Source organism: Hypanus sabinus, chromosome 10, assembly GCF_030144855.1.
Source record: "Hypanus sabinus isolate sHypSab1 chromosome 10, sHypSab1.hap1, whole genome shotgun sequence".
Taxonomy (NCBI): Eukaryota; Metazoa; Chordata; class Chondrichthyes; order Myliobatiformes; family Dasyatidae; genus Hypanus; species Hypanus sabinus.
Window position 1 is genome coordinate 21753034 of NC_082715.1, and position 19490 is coordinate 21772523.

The 19490-nt window shown below is 40.8% G+C and overlaps 1 protein-coding gene across 1 annotated transcript in view; it reads left to right on the forward strand.

Moving 5' to 3' along the window:
• smpdl3a (sphingomyelin phosphodiesterase acid like 3A) overlaps positions 1-15067 on the forward strand; it is a 53673-nt gene extending 38606 nt beyond the window's left edge. Inside the window, exons 6-8 of the mRNA XM_059981493.1 lie at positions 684-864; positions 8490-8614; positions 10661-15067. Of these exons, the coding sequence (XP_059837476.1) occupies positions 684-864; positions 8490-8614; positions 10661-10966 (612 nt within the window). The 3' untranslated portion in view covers positions 10967-15067. The remainder of the gene's footprint in view (positions 1-683; positions 865-8489; positions 8615-10660) is intronic.
• The last annotated feature ends 4423 nt before the right edge of the window (positions 15068-19490 follow it).

Here is a 19490-nt window from a genome sequence, read left to right on the forward strand (position 1 = left end):
GATTTACAAGGATGTTGCCTGGATTGGAGAGCATGCTTTATGAGAATAGTTTGAGAGAACTTAGTATTATTTCTTTGGAGCAAAGGTGGATGAGAGGAGACCTGATAGAGGTGTATAAGATGATGAGAGGCATTGATCATGTGGATAGTCAGAGGCTTTTTTCCCCAGGGCTGAAATGGCTAACACGAGGGGACATAGTTTTTAAGGTGCTTGGAAGTAGGTGCCAAGGGGATGTCAGAGGTAAGTTTTTCACACAGGGAGTGCTGGGTGCGTGGAATGCACTGCCAGCAAAGGTGGTGGAGGCGGATACAATAGGATCTTTTAAGAGACTGTTAATCTAAGTGGAACTTAGGCTAATAGAGGCTGTGCAGTAGAGAAATTCTAGACAGTTTCAAGAGTAGAAATGGGTCATGGTCCTGGTCAGTACAACATTGTGGGCCAAAGGGCCTGTAATGTGTTGATTTCTATGTTTCTATTTCGGGCTGAGACTCTTCAGGACTTGTGTAACCTTTAAAGACTACGCTTTCTAAAGACTATTGTCTTTAATGGCTGTACTTGAACTGCCTGTTGCGTCTTAGAAAGTAAGTAGAATGCTGGAATAAAAATGGATAAATACATACAATATGTCAAGAGGTTTGATTTTCAGCCAATTAGATTATTCCCATAAATTTATTTCCTTCCAGGTTTATGTCATAGCACACGTTCCTCCTGGTTACTTGCCAGATTCACTGAGTACCACTGCAGTTAGGGAGAAGGACAACGAAAGACTGGTGCAAATACTTCGCAAGTACAGCAATATCATTGTTGGACAATTTTTTGGCCACACTCACAAGGACAGCATAATGGTTCTTTTGGATGATCAAGGTAATACCTTATTTTTTTAAATTGCTTACTCAGTCTGTTTTGTAGATGTACACAAGTTGCTCTGTTCCTGCGTCTGTTTAGAATTGTATCCGTTATAATACATTGCCTTGCCTCATTCTTTCATCAGATCAGGCTGTTATGACTGAAGGAAAAATTGGCTGGAGCCGCTTAGCATTCTCATGCAAGGGTGTTTACTATGTCTGTTAACAATCAAACTTACAAAAATTAGTGAAAAAAGTAAAAGAAAATTGCCAATATTTACCTGGGAAACAGAATAAATAGCTCCATACTATTTTTGCCCAGTGTGAATCCTTGGCAGTTCAATCTCTCTCTCTTCCTGCTACTGAGAGAACTGACACAGTCTTTTATGGTCCAGGACATACCATCTTTAATTACCCACAGAGTTAACTTAAGACTACGCATGAATCAGAATATGGTGCACCCACAATGTAATTATAATCATGTAACAAAATAAGCAGATGTATCTAGCTTAAATACAGTATGCAAGCAATACATACACATTTACACATCCCCATTACTAAAGAAGTGGGAGTATTCTGAAGTCTCTGGCAGGAAAGGCACCATAAAACCAACCCATTATGAGAATATACTGGGTGGGGGGGGATACTGAAGAGTGCACACTCCGCAGAATGCTACGCTAATGTATGTGTGTCTAATTGCACATGTGTAAGGAGTGCATTTACCCAGAGCTCTCCTTCACACAAGCTTACTGTATCTGCATTCTGCTTCATATCGACTCATTACACCAGCCTGACTCTATCCTTGAAGTTATCATTGTTCTCCCCCCCCCCCCCCCACAAGGTTTTATACATTTCCAGGTTTTGATGTCTGAACATTTCAAAATGGTGTCCAAGTCAATGTATGATTCAACAAAGGAAGTGCTTCTGGTGCTGAGCTTTGGGGTATATCACTGCATGACTTCCTCCAGTCTGAGGAGTAATTATTCAGAGCCGAAATCAATAGTATTTCTGTGCACCTGATGCCAGGACATAATACCATAAGACATGGGAGTACAATTAGGCCATTTGGCCCATTGAATCTGCTCTACCATTCCATCATGGCTGACTTATTTACTTCCCATGACTTTGCTGCTGTTTGCTCTGAGCCCTGTGGGTGCATGGCCACACAGTAACTGAAATGTTCCTATGCACATAGCCATTGTTGCAATAAAGCCAGACCTGAAAAAGTTTACAAAGCATGAAAGATTTTCTTTGTTGTACTGTTATTTTCCTATACCCTTCAATTAATTAACGAAATCAAAAAGCATGTGATTTACGATTTTCATTTTAAATATTCAAAGTATGCATATTACAAAAGAAAATTAAAGTGCCACATGGTTTTCAGGCCATCTGTGTAGCTGTGAAAAAAAATTAGAGGGAATATTGTTTGACACCCTTACTGATCAGGAACCTATCAACCACCACTTCAACTCATTCCAGTGACTTGGCCTCCACAGCCGTTTGTGGCGTTGAATTTCATAAATTCCTCTGGCTAAAGAACTTCCTCCTCATCTCTATTTTAAAGTGATGTCAGGGCTTTGCGATAATGGGTGGAGGCGAGGTAGGCTACTTGTGAAGAATAGAGGCTGGAGGTACGTCTGTTAGGCTGGTGTTACGTATTGAGTGTCAGATGTGTGTGTCCGGGAGACTCCCAGCCTCCCAGAAGGCCACATCTGCGCCAGGTGCATGGAGCTGCAGCTCCTTAGGGACTGGGTTAGGGAACTGGAGCTGCAGCTTGATGACCTTCATCTGGTCAGGGAGAGTGAGGAGGTGATAGAGAGGAGCTATAGACAAATAGTCACACCGGGGCTACTGGAGACAGATAAGTGGGTGACAGTCAGAAGAGGGAAGGGCAAGAGTAGATACTAGCGAGTACCCCTGTGGCTGTCCCACGTAACAATAAGTACTCCTGTTTGAGTGCTGTTGGGGGGGACAGCCTATCTGGGGGAAGCAACAGTGGTCGCATTTCTGGCACAGAGTCTGGCCCTGTGGCTAAGAAGGATAGGGAAAGGAAAAAGGCAGAAGTGATAGTGGACTCTATAGTTAGGGGGTCAGACAGGCGATTCTGTGGATGCAGGAAAGAAACATAGATGGTAGTTTGCCTCCCAGGTGCCAGGATCTGGTATGTTTCTCATCGCGTCCACAATACCCTGAAGTGTGAAGGTGAACAGCCAGAGCTCGTGGTACATATTGGTACCAGCAATATAGGTAGGGAAAAAGAGGCCCTGAAAACAGACTACTGTGAGTTCGGAAGGAAGTTGAGAAGCAGGACCTCAAAGGTAGTAATCTCGGGATTACTGCCTGTCACATGAGATAGATAGAAGAGTGAGGAGTGAATAGAATGAGATGGAGGATAAGTGTGTGGTTGAGGGATTGGAGCAGGGGGCAGGGATTCACAGTTCTGGATCATTGGGACCTCTTTTGGTACAGTAGTGGCCTATACAAAAAGGACGGGTTGCACTTGAATCCCAGGAGGACCAATATCCTGGCGGGGAGTTTTGCTAAGGCTACTGGGGTGAGTTTAAACTAGAATTGCTGGGGCGTAGGAACTGAACTGAAGAGACTGGGGAAGAGGAGATTGGCTCACATATCGAGAAAGCTTGGAGACAGTGCGAGAGGGAGAATAGGCAGGTGATAGGGAAGGGATACGCTCAGACTAATTGTTTGAGATGTGTCTATTTTAATACAAGAAGCATCATGAAGAAAGTGAATGAGCTTAGAGCGTGGGTCAGTACTTGGAGCTATGATGTTGTGGCCATTAGAGACTTGAATGGTCCAGGGGCAGGAATGGTTACTTAGAGTGCCAGGCTTTAGATGTTTCAGAAAGTACAGGGAGGGAGGCAAAAGAGGGGTGCATGGCACTGCTGATCAAAGATGGTGTCTGGCTGCAGAAAAGGAGGAATTCACAGAGGGCTTGTCTACTGAGTCTCTATGGGTGGAAGTTAGAAACAGGAAGGGGTCAATAACTCTACTGGGTGTTTTTTTGTAGACTACCCAGTAGTAACAGGGACATTGAGGAGCAGATAGGGAGACAGATTCTGGAAAGATGTAATAATAACAGGGTTGTCGTGTTGAAAAATTTTAATTTCCCAAATATCGATTAGCTTCTCCCTAGAGCAAGGGGTTTAGATGGGGTGGGGTTTGTTATGTGGTTTCAGGAAGGTTTCCTGACACAATATGTAGATAAGCCTATTAGAGAAAAGGCTGTACTTGATCTAGTATTGGGAAATGAACCTGGTCAGGTGTCAGGTCTCTCAGTGGGAGAGCATTTTGAAGATAGTGATCACAATTCTATCTCCTTTACCATAGCGTTGGAGAGGGATAGGAACAGACAAATTAGGAAAGCGTTTAATTGGAGTGAGGGGAAATATGAAGCTATCAGGCAGGAACTTGGAAGCATAAATTGGGAACAGATGTTCTCAGGGAAACGTATGGCAGAAATGTGGCAAATGTTCAGGGGATATTTGCGTGACATTCTGCATAGGTACATCGCAATGAGACGGAAAGGATGAAAGGGTACAGGAACTATGGTGTACAATGGCTGTTGAAAACCTAATCAAGAAGAAAAAGCTTACGAAAGGTTCATAAACCTAGGTAATGGTAGAGATCTAGAAGATTATAAGGCTAGCAGGATGGAGTTTAAGAATGAGATTAGGAGAGCCAGAAGGGACCATGAGAAGGCTTGGTGAGCAGGATTAAGGAAATCCCAAAGGCATTCTACAAGTATGTGAACAGCAAGAGGATGAGACGTGAGAGAATAGGGCCAATCAAGTGTGACAATGGAAAAGTGGGTATGGAACTGGAGGAGATAGCTGAGGTACTTAATGAATACTTTGCTTCAGTATTCACTACTGAAAAGGATCTTAGCGATTGTAGGGATGGTTTACTGTGGATTGAAAAGCTTGAGCATATAGACATTAAGAAAGAAGATGTGCTGGATTTTTTATTGGATGAGTTGATGAGTTGTACCCCAGGCTACTGTGGGAGGAGAGGGAAGACATTGCTGAGCCTCTGGTGAGGATCTTTGCATCATCAAAGGGGATGTAAGAGGTTCCGGAGGATTGGAGGGTTGCAGTTGTTGTTCTATTATTCAAGAATAGGAGTGAGTTAGCCGAGGAAATTATAGATCAGTGAGTCTTACTTCAGTGGTTAGTAAGTTGATGGCAAAGATCCTGAGAGGTAGGATTTAAGAACATTTGGAGAGGTATAATATGATTAGGAATAGTCAGCATGGCTTTGTCAAAGGCAGGTTGTGCCTTTTGAGCCTGATTGAATTTTTTGAGGATGTGACTAAACACATTGATGAAGATAGAGCAGTAGATGTAGTGTATATCGATTTCAGCAAGGCATTTGATAAGCTACACTGTGAAAGGCTTATTGAGAAAGTAAAGAGGCATGGGATCCAAGGGGACCTTGCTTCGTAGATCCAGAACTGGCTTGCCCACAGAAGGCAAAGAGTGGTTGTAGATGGGTCATATTCTGCATGGAGGTCGGTGACCAGTGGTGTGCCTCAGGGATCTGTTCTAGGATCCCTTCTCTTTGTGATTTTTTTGTTTTTTAATGACCTGGGTAGGGAAGTGGAGGGATGAGTTAGTAAATTTGCTGATGACACAAAGGTTGGGGGTGTTGTGGATAATGTGGAGGGCTGTCAGAGGTTACAGCAGGACATTGATAGGATGCAAAACTGGGCTGAGAAATGTCAGATGGAGTTCAACCCAGGTAAGTGTGAGGTGGTTAATTTTGGTGGGTCAAATATGATGGCAGAATATAGTATTAATAGTATGATTCTCGGCTGTGCGGAGGATCAGCGGGATCTTGGGGTCCAAGTCCATAAGACACTCAAAGCTACTGTGCAGGTTGACTGTGGTTAAGAAGGCATACAGTGCATTGGCCTTCATTAACCGTGGGATTGAGTTTAAGAGCCGAGTGGTAATGTTGCAGCTACATAGGACCCTGGTCAGACCCCACTTGGAATACTGTGCTCAGTTTTGGTCACCCCACTACAGGAAGGATGTGGAAGCCGTAGAAAGGGTGCAGAGGAGGTTCACAAGGATATTGCCTGGATTGGGGAGCATGCCTTATGAGCATAGGTTGTGTGAACTTGGCCCATTCTCCTTGAAGTGACAGAGGATAAGAGGTGATCTGATAGAGCTGTATAAGATGATGAAAGACATTGATTGTGTGGATTGTCAGAGGCTTTTTCCCAGAGCTGAAATGACTAACATGAAAGGGTACAGTTTTAAGGTGCTTGGATGTAGGTACAGCGGGGTAAATTTTTTACGAGATAGTGGTGATTGCGTGGAATGGGCTGACGACAATGGAGGTGCAGGAGGATATGATAGGGTCTTTTAAGAGACTCCTGGATAGGTACTTGGAGCTTAGAAAAATAGTGGGCTATGGGTAACCCTGGGTAATATCTAAAGTAAGTACAAAGTACATGTTCAGCACAGCATTGTGGGCCATAAGGCTTGTGTTGTGCTGTAGGTTTTCTATGTTTCTATTTCCTTGTATTCTGAGGCTGTGCCCTTTGATCTTTGGCTCTCCCACCACAAGAAACATTCTCTCCAAGTCCACTCTTTGTAGGCCTTTTAATATTCAATAGGTTTCAATGAGATCCTCTCTGAATCTTCTGAACTCCAGCAGGTACAGGCCCAGAGCCATCAAACCGTCCTCAATTGCTAATCCTTTTGTTCCTACAATCATTCGTATGAAATTCCCCTGGACCCTCTGTGAAACAGTGGTGAAAATGACTGTGGAAATATTGGGCTTTATCTGAAGAGGAACAACAGTTTACAGGATCAGAAAAATATACTTTGTTATTTTGTTTCTAATCACCATGAACTTACAGAATTAATGATATCATTGAACAGTTCCAGTTCATCAACAACCTATTTGCCAGCCTTTACTTCCAGAATAGGAAGTAGCACTCAGTTCCAAACCTCAGCATGATATTGAGCTAGATTTGGATGCATTTAAGGCAATTAGTATGTTAAGCTCCTAATGGTAAGCAGTACTGAGAAAATGTTATAATTTTGAGATGCTGGATAGAAATTTAATTGCGTTGTGTCTTGATTTTAAAATGTTGGGAATGTCAGGAAGTACACAGTGGAATGCTTTTTAGCTGAACAAAAGTACCACTGTATTGGTAAAGATAGAATTAATGATACCTACGTTCGATAGAAGGACATTGGGAATTGATGAAGGAGAATTTTTCAATCAGATCAAATCTACTACAATGCATTTTATTTGTGTATTATTCGTGCCGTACATGTTTGTAAATATGAACAAGATTTTTTTTTTATTGTTGAAGACCTTGGAGACATTCCAGCAAAGGAGATGGCACTTTTTAGAGATGTAGACATCATTATTAATTTTTTTGACCTAAAATCTACCTAAATACTACTACAGTTGTGGTGAATTAACATATTGTTCTGTCACTATTGTTTTCGTAAACTAGTAGAACAACCAATTCATTCAGTTTCTGGCAACAGTCATGAAATGGAAGATTGTCTGTTTCAGAGATGATTGACATGGTAAATTGGGAAAACCCTCCTGTATTTTGAGTGCACTGGAGAAGTCAGCTGAGGTCTTGAGTGCAAGACAGCATTTTGAGGAATGGAGACCTCCCTCAATAATCCAGTGATATGTAGTATTAGAATCAGAATCAGGTTTGTTATCTGTGACATATGACATGTCAAGGTATTTAATGTTTGTGGGAAAGGTACAGTGCCAAATATAAAACTTTTTTATTGTAACATAGTAGAGATTGCAAGAGAAGAATAGCTAGGTAGTGTTCATCAACCAATGAGAAATGTGATGGTGGTGAGGAAGAAAGTGTTCCTAAGACACTGAGACTTTCCTGATGATAGCAATGAGAAGAGGGCATATCCTGGATGCCCTCTTCTTGAGGTACTGTTGTTTCAGGATGCCCTCAGTGGTGGGGAGGGTGGTGCCTGGCTGAGTCTATAAAATCAGTCCATATGCAGAACTAAAACTCAACTTCCTGACTAAAATTCAACTATGTTAAATTAAGAATAATGCTGATGCATTTGCTGCTATTAATGTATATCATAGGTGTCAAACTCAAGGCCCGCGGGCCGTATTCGGCCCGGCGTACAATTATATCCGGCCCGCGAGATCATTTTAGATAGATCTATTATTTTAATTATTAATGGCCCGGCGATATGAAGCCTATGATTGTAAGTTAATACCAATCATAAAAATAATGCTTGCTCAGCAGTCTTCTTCATAAGAAACGGAATTTGTGAAGTGAAACACTTTGTAGTTATAGCAGAGACTGAGACGCATGAGAACAGGCTGAAAAAACGGAGGCAAAGGAAGCTGCGTTCGCACGCACCCGACTGATCCGGCCTGCATGAAGCTGCATTTTGCCCAATTCGGCCCGTGACCTAAAATGAGTTTGAACCCCTGATGTATATAATAAATATAAATGTTTTGGTAATGAATTCTGTACTTTATATTGTAATCTGTGTTTTAAAGTGAATCATTTTACATTTATATTTTAGTGATAGGAAAAAATGTTCTTTAAAAATGTAAACATTTACATTAAATCAGTAAAATTTAATTTCATAATCTCTCCATTAGGGAGTCCAATCAATTCTTTGTTTGTGGCACCTGCTGTAACCCCTCAAAGAGGAATTTTCGAGCAAGTATCCAACAACCCAGGCTTGCGCCTGTTTAAGTACGACACAAGTGATTACAGTCTGCTGGTAAGTGTCTGCTGCCTGTGAGTGAATTAACATTCCAAAGTGAGCACAGTCTGCACTGGAGACGTTCCACTGGTGTGTTTTGCCTTCAATCTTCTTGTTTAAAAAATAAATTTATGAAAATACCAAATTCTATAAAACAGCATAATTCCATTCAGCTGAATGGAATGTAGCTTTGTTTCCCTATTAAAATACGTGCTTTGTGTTTGAGAGTTAACCTAATACAATTTTAATCTGGCTGAAAATGGATTTATCCTTAACAACAGACATTTTAATGAGGGTACCTAGTGTTACGCTGACTAGAAATTGGATTTAAAATTATTTGAAGTTTACTTAAATGAAAACCTAGACTTAGTCATGGAGATACGTCTCTATCAAAGGAGCTGTAAGGTGCTGCTTCCCTCTGTTAGCCCGCAGGTCACCCTTGGGCAAGGTGCAGCACCTTCTTAGCCGCCCGCTCAGGGTCACGTGAAGTCTTAGGAGCAGGCGGTAGACAGTCGTAGGAGCAGCTGCTGCATATCACAAGTCCTGTTTTGAGAAATTGGTGTTAATGCCTTCTTCTTCAGTCCTTTACTTTTCCCGCCTATCACCTCACAACTCTCACTTTATCTCCTTTCCCCACTCTCTTTGCTCCACCTATCAACTTCTAGCTTGTACTCCTTCCCCTCCCGCCCACCTTCTTATTCTGGGCTCTTCCACCTTCCCTCCCGGTCCTGAAGAAGGGTCTCGGCCCGAGATGTCAACTCTGTATTTCTTTCCATTGATGCTGCCTGACATGCTGAGTTCCTTCAGCATTTTATCTATGTTATCCTAGACTCAATCACTGCAGTTTTACCACTGTAAGAAAGGCCGGGTTCTTAGTTAAATTGAATATTGGTACTGCTCTTAAAAAAAAAATGTATGCAACTGAAGTGCTTTCAGGGACCTGTGCCATTGACAGAAATGGGAGAGGAATGGCTGTTTTCCAATAGATTTTATAAAATCCTGAGGTGACTGTATTGACATATTATTTATTCGAGATACAGCACAGAACAGGTCCTTCCACCCCTTCGAGCCATGCCGCCCAGGGACACACTAATATCCTAATCACGAGACAATTTCTAACGACCAATTAACGTACTAACCTCCTAAGTCTTTGGAATGTGGGAGGAAACTGGAGTACCTGGAGGAAATCCATGTGCACACAGGAAGGAATATAAATATAAAAATTTGCTTACAGGAAATTTAACTCCGAACTCTGAAGCCCTGAGCTGTGATCATCCTGTTAACTGCTAAGCTGCTGTGGCACCCCAATTGTATTCCGCTGTAATACTCCTGCATTTAACATTTTCTATAATTCTGAGCTGGTGTGGCCGATTCTGTACAGATTGTGTTGGAAATAAGTGGAATCTTGGTTGCAGAAGTCTAGGAGAGTTTGCTTGATGTGTTGCTCTGCACTTGAAAGATGCTCTCTGCCCTTTAGCACTGTGAATCAGTCAGGATGTTGCATTACAGAGAAGGGGAGAGTGCAGGTAGACTTCGGGGACGTTTTACTGAATAACAAATATTTTGTGGCACTACTCCCTTTATCTGTAACTCTGTTAGTTTCCTGACTGAAAATGTGTAGAAACGTCGAGGAGTCATAGAGCACTGCAGTACAGAAACAGTCCCTTTGGTCCTGTTCTGCTACAATAGAATAATGGCAAATTTCCCCTCTGCCCTCTGATTTCTGGATGGACATTGAACCCATGAACACTACCTCACTACTTTATTCCTATTTTTGCACTATTTATTGAATTTAACTATTTAATATATATTTACTGTAAGTCACTTTTTTTCTATTATTATGTACTGAGTTGTACAACTGCTGCAAAGACAATAAATTTCACAACATATGCCAATGATTTTAAACCTAATTCTGATTCTTTAAAAAAAAGTCTACAGATCTATAATGTCAGCTGATCCAGCCGGATCTCGTTTGCATGATAATTATTTCAGAAATTGCATAACTAATATAAACTTTTGCCTGTTTACCAGAAAATATTGTGCAGAAATATTATTTTCTTTCAGGATTTCTGGCAGTATTATCTGAACCTTACAGAAGCAAATGAGAAGAAGCAGCCCAAATGGAAGTTGGAATACATCATGACATCAGCCTATGGCATAAACGATTTGCATCCACAGTCTTTGCATGATTTAACTGATCAGTTCATAATTCCGCAAAGTGAGAAATTTGATATGTATTATAATCATTACTTAGTCAACTATGATACACGAAAGAAATGTGTTGGCCTTTGTAAGGTAAAACAAGTATGCGCTATAAGGTATTTAGATATCACTTCATACTCAAACTGCATTCAAAAGGGACTGAAATAGAGCATTTTCAGGGGAAATGTTTGTATTAAGCACTTAACGGGCCTTTTGTCCAATACTTAAGCTTAAAAGAAAATCATTATTTTTATTTTCTGGCAGGCTGGTACATTTTGCTTGTTTTAAATTAGTTATTTTTTATTTTTATATGCATATGCTCAGTCATTTCATCTTCCCAACATTGAGTTTCAGTTTTGTTTTAATCTGGTGCAGTTTTTTTTTTGTTGCTGACGTGAAATTTTATTTTGAAATTTCCACTGTACATTCTCTCTTCTGAATGTTAGTGTCCATGTAATGCTTTGAGAAATGTAATTTGGGCCTTTGACTATTCTGGCTCTCTAAAGTGTAATCTAAATAATCCTACTTGATATGCTTTACCAATAACATTGAAATATTTCTAGCTTTCATTATTTATTTTTTAATCTTTCCAATCTTTTCAAATATCCTTTTCAGATTACTTTCCAGATTCCAATTTGCTGTGTTCTTTAAGGTTTTCCTGATCTTCAAAATAATCTTGTCTATATTATTTGATATTTTCTGAAAAATTTCCTCATTATTTTACTCAGTCAAAACCCTTCCATAATTTTGAACTTAAATATCCCTCAACCATCTCTGCTCTTTTTTTTCAGGAGAGCCTTTTGTTTCGCTAATTCCTCCATGCAAATAAAATCACACAATTGTCACATGAGGTGAATCTTCTCAGTACCCTGTCTCTCCGCTTTTTCTACTTGGCATGATTAACATTATTCTTCACTATTCTTGGTTGGTGCAGCTGTAACGAAACCCAATTTTCCTCTGGATCAATAAAGTATGTCTGTCTGTCTCTAACGGATTTGTCATCTGCCTTAATTGTAGAAATTTGCAGTTTAGCTAGGGCCTAACTACCACAAGATTGTAAGGTATAGGAGCAGAATTATGCCAATTAGCCCATCAAATCTGCTTTGAGATTTCATCATGACTGATCCAATTTCCCTCTCCGTTCCAGTTACCAGCCTTCTCCCTGTATCCCTTCATGCCCTTGGCTAATCAAGAATCTATCAACTTCTGCTTTAAATATACCTAATTACCCAATGACTAGGCCTCCACAGCCATCTGTGGCAACGGATTCCACAGATTCACCACTCTGCGTGAATAAATTCTTCTTAATCTCTGTTCTAAATGGAGGTCCCTCTCTTCAGAGGCTGTGTCCTTTGGTCTTGGACTCTTCCACCATAGGAAATATTCTTTCCACAACCTCTCTATCAATGCCTTTAAAATACTTGATAAGTTTCTCTGAGATCCCCCACATTCTTCTGAATTCCAATAAATACAGTCCAGACCCATCGAATGTTCTTCATGACAAACCTTTCAGTCCTGGAATCATTTTCATGAACCTCCTTTGAGCCCTCTCCAATGTCAGCACATCCTTTCCAGATAGGAGGCCCAAAACTGCTCACAATACTTAACAAGTGAGGCTTCACCAGTGCTTTATAAAGTTTCAACATTACATCCTTGCTTTTATATTCTAGTCCTCTGGAAATGAATGCTAACATTGCATTTGCCTTCCTCACCACAGACTCAACCTGCAAAAGTTGAGTGATGAAGGGAAAATTTCTATTTTCTAATTACTATTTATAATTTAAATTTTTATTATATTTACTTTGATTTGTACTTCAGGGAGCGTGAAGCGCAGAAACAAACATCACTGTGATGATTCTACGCTCTAGTATCAATTGTTTGGTGACAAAGTATTAGTATTGTATTGTAAAATGTGATGTTAACATTCAATTAGTGCTTTAAGAATTTGATTCTGCTTCCATTGCTGAGAGAAGATTTAATGGATGGGTCTTGAGGTAAAGTAGACAGGAAGGACCTATTTTCCACAGCATATCTCATGGGGTACAGGTTCAAAGTAATTCACTGAAAGATATGAAAAAAACTTGAGGAAACACCTTTCTCACTGAGAGTAGCAGCAATCTATCTCTGCAGACCCTCAGGCATAGAGCTGAAAATCAGGGTTAAATTGGGTACTGATTAGCAGAGCCTAAATGGATCAAATAAGACCATAATGCTTTAAGATGTAGAAGCAGAATTAGGCCATTTGGCCCATCATCAAGTCTGCTCTGCCATTCAATCATGGTTGATCCTTTTTTTCCCCTCCCCAGCCTTCTCCCTGTAACCATTGATGTCAAGAACTGGTCAAGCTTTGCCTTAAATACACCCAACACCCTGGTTTCCACAGCTGCCTGCCATAACAAATTCACCACCGTCTGGCTAAATAAATTTCTCCACACCTCTGTTTTAAATCAACACCCGTCTATCCTGAGGCTGTGCCTTCTTGTCCAAGATTACCCCACCATGGGAAACTTCCTTTCCACATCTACTCTGTCTAGGCCTTTGAACATTTGAAAGGATTCAATGAGATTTCTCCCTTATCTTTCTAAATTCCAGTGAGTACAGACCCAGTGCAATTAAATGTTCCTTATATGATAACTCCTTCCTTCCTGGAATCATCCTTGTGAACCTCCTCTGAACCCTTTCCAATGCCAGCACATCTTTTCTTAGATGAGGAGCCCAAAACTGTTCACAATACTCAAGGTGAAGCCTCACCAGTGCCTTATAAAGCCTCAGCATCACATCTCTGCTCTTATATTCTAGCCCTTTTGAAATGAATGCTAACATGGCATTTGCCTTCCTCGCCACTGACTCAACCTACAAGTTAACAAGAACTCCCAAATCCCTTTGATCTCAGATTTTTTGGATTCTCCCACTTTAGAAGATAGTTTGCACATTTATTTCTACTACCAAAGTGCATGACCATGCATTTTCCAACATTGTATTTCATTTGCCACTATCTTGCCCATTCTCCTAATCTGTCTAAGTCCTTCTGCGACCTACCTGATTCCTCAACACTACCTGCCCCTCCACCAATCTTTGTATCATGTGCAAACTTGGCAACAAAGCCACCTATCATCTAAATCATTGATATACAGCAGAAAAATAAGTGGTCCCACACCAACCCCTAAGGAACACCACTAGTCACTGGCAGCCAACCAGAAAAGGATCCTTTTATTCCCACTCACTGCCTCCTACCAATCTGCCAATGCTCGAACCTTGCAAGTGACCTTCCTGAAATATCATGGGCTCTTAACTTGATAAGCACTCTCATGTGTGGCATCTTGCCAAAGGCCTTCTGAAAGTCCAAATACACAACATCCACTGCATGCCCTGTGTCTATCCACTTGTAATCTCCTCAAAGAATTCCAACAGGTTCGTCAGGCAAGATTTTCTCTGAAGGAAACCATGCTGACTTTGTCCTAGCTTGTCCTGTGTCATCCATCACCTCATCCTTAAAAATTGGCATCTTCCCAACCACTGAGGTAGGGCTAACTGGTCTATAATTTCATTTCTGCTGCTTTCCTCCTTTCTTAGCAAGTGGAGTGAAATTTTCCAGTCTTCTGACACCATTCCAGAGTCCAATGATTTTTGAAAGATTATTACTAATGCCTCCACAGTCTCTACCACTACCTCTTTCAGAACCCAGGGTGCAGTTCATCTGGCCCGATTGGCTTGCGTCTTTTAGCATTATGAGCACTTTCTCCCTTGTAATAGTAACTGTAGATGCTTCTCATCCCTCACACTCTTCAACATCTTTCACACTGCTAGTGTTTTCCCACAGTGAAGACTGATGTAAAATATTCATGCAGTTACTCAAATGGCAGATTTCACTGTAAAGTTTCAATGGTTATCTGTCATTTTCAATAAAACCAAGCATCATTTCATTTTCTTTTTTTAAATAAATCTTACAATATCCTGAAGGGTATCCTTCTTTACTGATAAGGAAATTCATTGTCAGCCTTGATTCAGTTTTTGCACTTTTGGGTTACAACTCAAATGGGGTGGGGTGGTGTTCCAACTGCACTTTAAAGATGTGAGTACTCAATTCAAGATTAAATGCTGTAATGTATGAGTAATTATGCATCCACTGGTTGAGTAAGAAAGCTGCTTGTTTACATTTTATTAAATGAAATTCTGTCTTCTATTGATTATGTTCAACACATGAATGTCATGTTGTGAATTGGTTTTAATTTGTTTTGTATTTAAAATACATTGTCTCTTGAGTTTGGATGAATTTTGTTGTCTTTCTCTGTATCAGAGATAATTCTCCATTTAAAAAAGTTGTCTTTGGTTCCATTGGATAGATTTTTAAAATCATCAGTCATAGCCCATTAACAGGTTATTAAATATGAATAAGATGGCCAGAGGTGTACTGGGATCTGCACCAGATCTGCAAGTGGTCCCAGGTTCATATCTGGCTGACTCTTTGCGCACTTTCCATTCATGCTGGGTTGAGCATTAAGCTAGCAACTTGACCTCATAAAAAAGAATAAAACAGCAAATGCTAAAGAAACAGCAAGGTTGATGCATGATGTGTCACAAGGTGCAGAGGGGAACTCTAAAACAAAATACGCAAGTGCCAATTTAAATTTTGGACCACAAAGGTCATTAGCCTGAAACATGAAGCTAGTTTCTCTCCTTATGGATGCTGTCTGACCTGCTGAGATTTCGACATTTAGCCTGGTCGCTATTCAATTGTATTTCCAGTTTATATTACTTGTGATGAGGGTGCTGGAATTCACTAACTGGATGCTGGGAGATTAAACTAAATCATTGGGGTGGGAGAATTTGTCGAAAGAGGAGAAAGAAACATAAGCAGGACATTACAATGAGCTTTAGAAGCTTTACTGAGCAGCACAATATTGGCATTGGTCCAGAGCAGAGCTGAGAAGTTCTTTCACATTGAGTAGTGAATTATTGTAATTCTCTAACTAAGAAGAAACAGTCGCTAAATATATTAAAGACTTTTAGGTATAGATTCTTACAGATTGGGAGAATTCAGGGTATGGAGTTTACTTGAAGAAAATGAGATTAAAACAATACAGCTTTAATCATATTGATTTATCAAGCAAAGAAGAACAACAGAATGTACAACTTCCACCTGTCTCTAGTGTTTTTTATGGTGCCCCCCCCCCCAAAAAAAAAGTATCAGCTGTGTTTAGATGGTTGATATAAATGCTCATTGATTACAGTTTTCACTGCAGTGGAATGAGAACTATTGTTGAGCAAGGACAAAAGCTATGAGTCCTGAGACTTAATGGGCGGAAGGGCTGCTGTCCTGAGGGAAGAGGAATGCTTGATATTTGTTGAATGGTTCCATTTAATATCAGAGAATGGAGACAATATACAATGTGAAATTCTTAGTCTCTACAGACATCCTCAAAACAGAAGAAAAACCACAAAGAATGATGGGGGAAAAAATGAAAGAACCCCAAAGACCATTGCCCCCTCCCCTGTACAAGCAGCATCAACCCTCTTCCATCCCCTCCCCCTACTTATTCTAGCAGAAAGCATCAGCACTCCCACCACCCACCATGTAAATAACAGCAAAGCCCCAAAAAACAGCTATCGTCTACAGTCCATCAGAAACTGTTCATCCCAACAGTTCGGCAGCCCTCAGGTTCTCTCTCGCTCACTAATAAGGGAGAGAGAGATGCCACTCCTTCCACAGTGAGAGAGGAGACAAATATTCGCTGTTTCGATGTTACGGTCTGTAATGCCACGTTTATTTCGAGTTCCCCCGACTCTCACTCGCCATATCGAGTGTGTGCAGAGCCCTCAGATAGCCACACCCACTGTCTCAATGTTCTGACTCCTGAGATGCTTCATGGGTCCCCTGCCTCTTCCTTGCAAAGAAAAACCAGTGTTGGTTTTGATGTTTCAGTAATCATAGTGAAGTGAACATACATATTTATTGATTCCATGTATATTATTAAAACATGAAGGTTATTTGGGGATTGGTTGATATGTGCTTGGCAGTCTATCATTTCATCCATCCCATTACTGAATTATTTGAACAGAAGGAGGGGGAGGGATGGATAGGACACAGGAATATCTCTGTTGGAAGCCCATCACCATGGTAATCTTGTTTTAACTTCAAAGCATTAACAGCATGTGACAGACTAATGAGGAACATTAGAGAGAAAACTTTGAAATAAGTGCACACGAGCTGAGAAATGCCCGGGTTGTGTTAGATGAGCGGAAGCTTGGGTTAGTGTGGATGGATGACCACTTCTGGTACAACCAGAGAAAGTGAGTCCAGTTTGACGTTGAGTCCAGACTCTGCAGTATGCCAAGAAGGAAGGTGAGGTGCTGTTCCTCAAACTTGCAGGGGACTCATTCAAATAATGCAGGAGACCACAGACAGATGGATGGAGGTAAGGCAGAGAATTAAATAACAGGGACGTTCCCGCAGATGTTCCCCGTGTGTTTGGTTTCTTTGAGGAAAGAGAGCTCACGTTGTGAGTATACACTCAGTGGTTACTTTATTAGATACCTCCTGAGCCTAATAAAGTGGCCACTGGGTGTATGTTCATGGTCTTCTGCTGCCGTGGCTCAAACACTTCAAGGTATTGGGGACGTCACGTGATGACGTAGGATTGAGACGTGGAAATCCAGCTCTCCCGTTTAAAAAAAAAGTAAAAAAATGTTTAAGTGAAGAAAAGTTAGTAAATACTTTCAAAAAATTACATATAAACTACTCAGGAATGTTTTAGGATATGTCTCCTAAACAGAAGCAGAAGAAAACTACTACTTTGAAGACAACACAAGTTGGAAAAGAATCAAGGCCGACCACCAGGAAAGAGCCTCGGGCTCATGTGCATTTTACCTCCAGCGATACAGAATAGAAACTACGGCAACATCAACCGTTTCCAAAAAAAAAAGCAACAGGAATTGTGCATGTGTGAAGGAAGGGGCATGCGTAAACACGAGCAACCCAAACTACAAATCCCAGCTATGATCGGAACTGAAAGTGAATATGAGGTGGAATCAGATTCTCTGGATAAATCAGACGAAGATGAAGAGACTATGAAACTATGAAAATGGGCAAGGGAGAGCCAGTAGCTGTAGTGTACCTGGACTTCCAGAAAGCTTTGGATAGTCCCACATAGGAGAGTAGTGGGCAAAATTAGGGCACATGGTATTGGGGGCAGAGTACTGACATGGATTGAAAATTGGCTGGCTGACAGGAAGCAAAGAGTAGTGATTAATGGGTCCCTTTTGGAATGGCAGGCTGTGACCAGTGGGGTACCACAAGGTTCAGTGCTGGGACCACAGCTGTTTACAATATACATTAATGATTCAGATGAAGGGATTAAAAGTAACATTAGCAAATTTGCTGATGACACAGAGCTGGGTGGCAGTGTGAAATGTCAGGAGGATGTTATGAGAATGCAGGGTGACTTGGACAGGTTGAGTGAGTGGGTAAATGTATGGCAGATGCAGTTTAATGTGGATAAATGTGAGGTTATCCACTTTGGAGGCAAGAACAGGAAGGCAGATTACTATCTAAATGGAGCCAAGTTAGGAAAAGGGGAAGTACAACGAGATCTAGGTGTTCTTGTACATCAGTCAATGAAAGCAAGTATGCAGGTACAGCAGGCAGTGAAGAAAGCTAATAGCATGCTGGCTTTTATAACAAGAGGAATATACGAGTAAAGAGGCCCTTCTGCAGCTGTACAGGGCCCTGGTGAGACCCCACCTGGAGTATTTTGTGCAGTTTTGGTCTCCAAATTTTAGGACATTATTGCTATTGAGGGAGTGCAGCATAGGTTCACAAGGTTAATTCCCAGAATGGCGGGACTGTCATATGTTGAAAGATTGGAGCGACTGGGGTTGTATACACTGGAATTTAGAAGGATGAGAGAGGATCCGATTGAAACATATAAGATTATTAAGGGATTGGACACACTGGAGGCAGGAAGTATGTTCCCACTGATGGGTGAGTCCAGAACTAGAGGCCACAGTTTAAGAATAAGGGGTAGGCCATTTAGAACAGAGATGCGGAAAAATGTTTTCACCCAGAGAGTGGTGGATATGTGGAATGCTCTGCCCCAGAAGGCAGTGGAGGCCAAGTCTCTGGATGCATTCAAGAGAGAGTTAGATAGAGCTCTTATAGATAGCGGGGTCAAGGGATATGGGGAGAGGGCAGGAAATGGGTACTGATTTTGTATGATCAGCCATGATCACAGTGAATGACGATGCTGGCTAGAAGGGCTGAATGGCCTACTCCTGCACCTACTGTCTATTGTCAAACAAAGAAGAGCAACAGGAAGAGGTTGGAGGTGATATTGGAGACATAAAAAAAAACCTTTGGTGCAAATAATGCATGAATTAAAAGCATTAAAAGTAATAAAAAAGGTATTAAAATATGAAGATTATGTTTGATAAAATGATGAAAAGACAGGACAAAATGGACAAGAAAATTAAAAACTTGGAAGAAACAATGGGAGACACCATTGATAGAGTGAATAAAATGGAAGATAATATTTCTGCCCGGACATCAGAAAGAAAACGGTTGTTGGAAAAAGTGGATGTACTTGAAAATTTTAGCAGACGAAACAATATTAAGATCGTTGGACTTAAAGAAAGTATAGAGGGAGAGGATCCAATAAATTTTTTTCAAAAATGGATTCCGGAAATTTTGGAAATG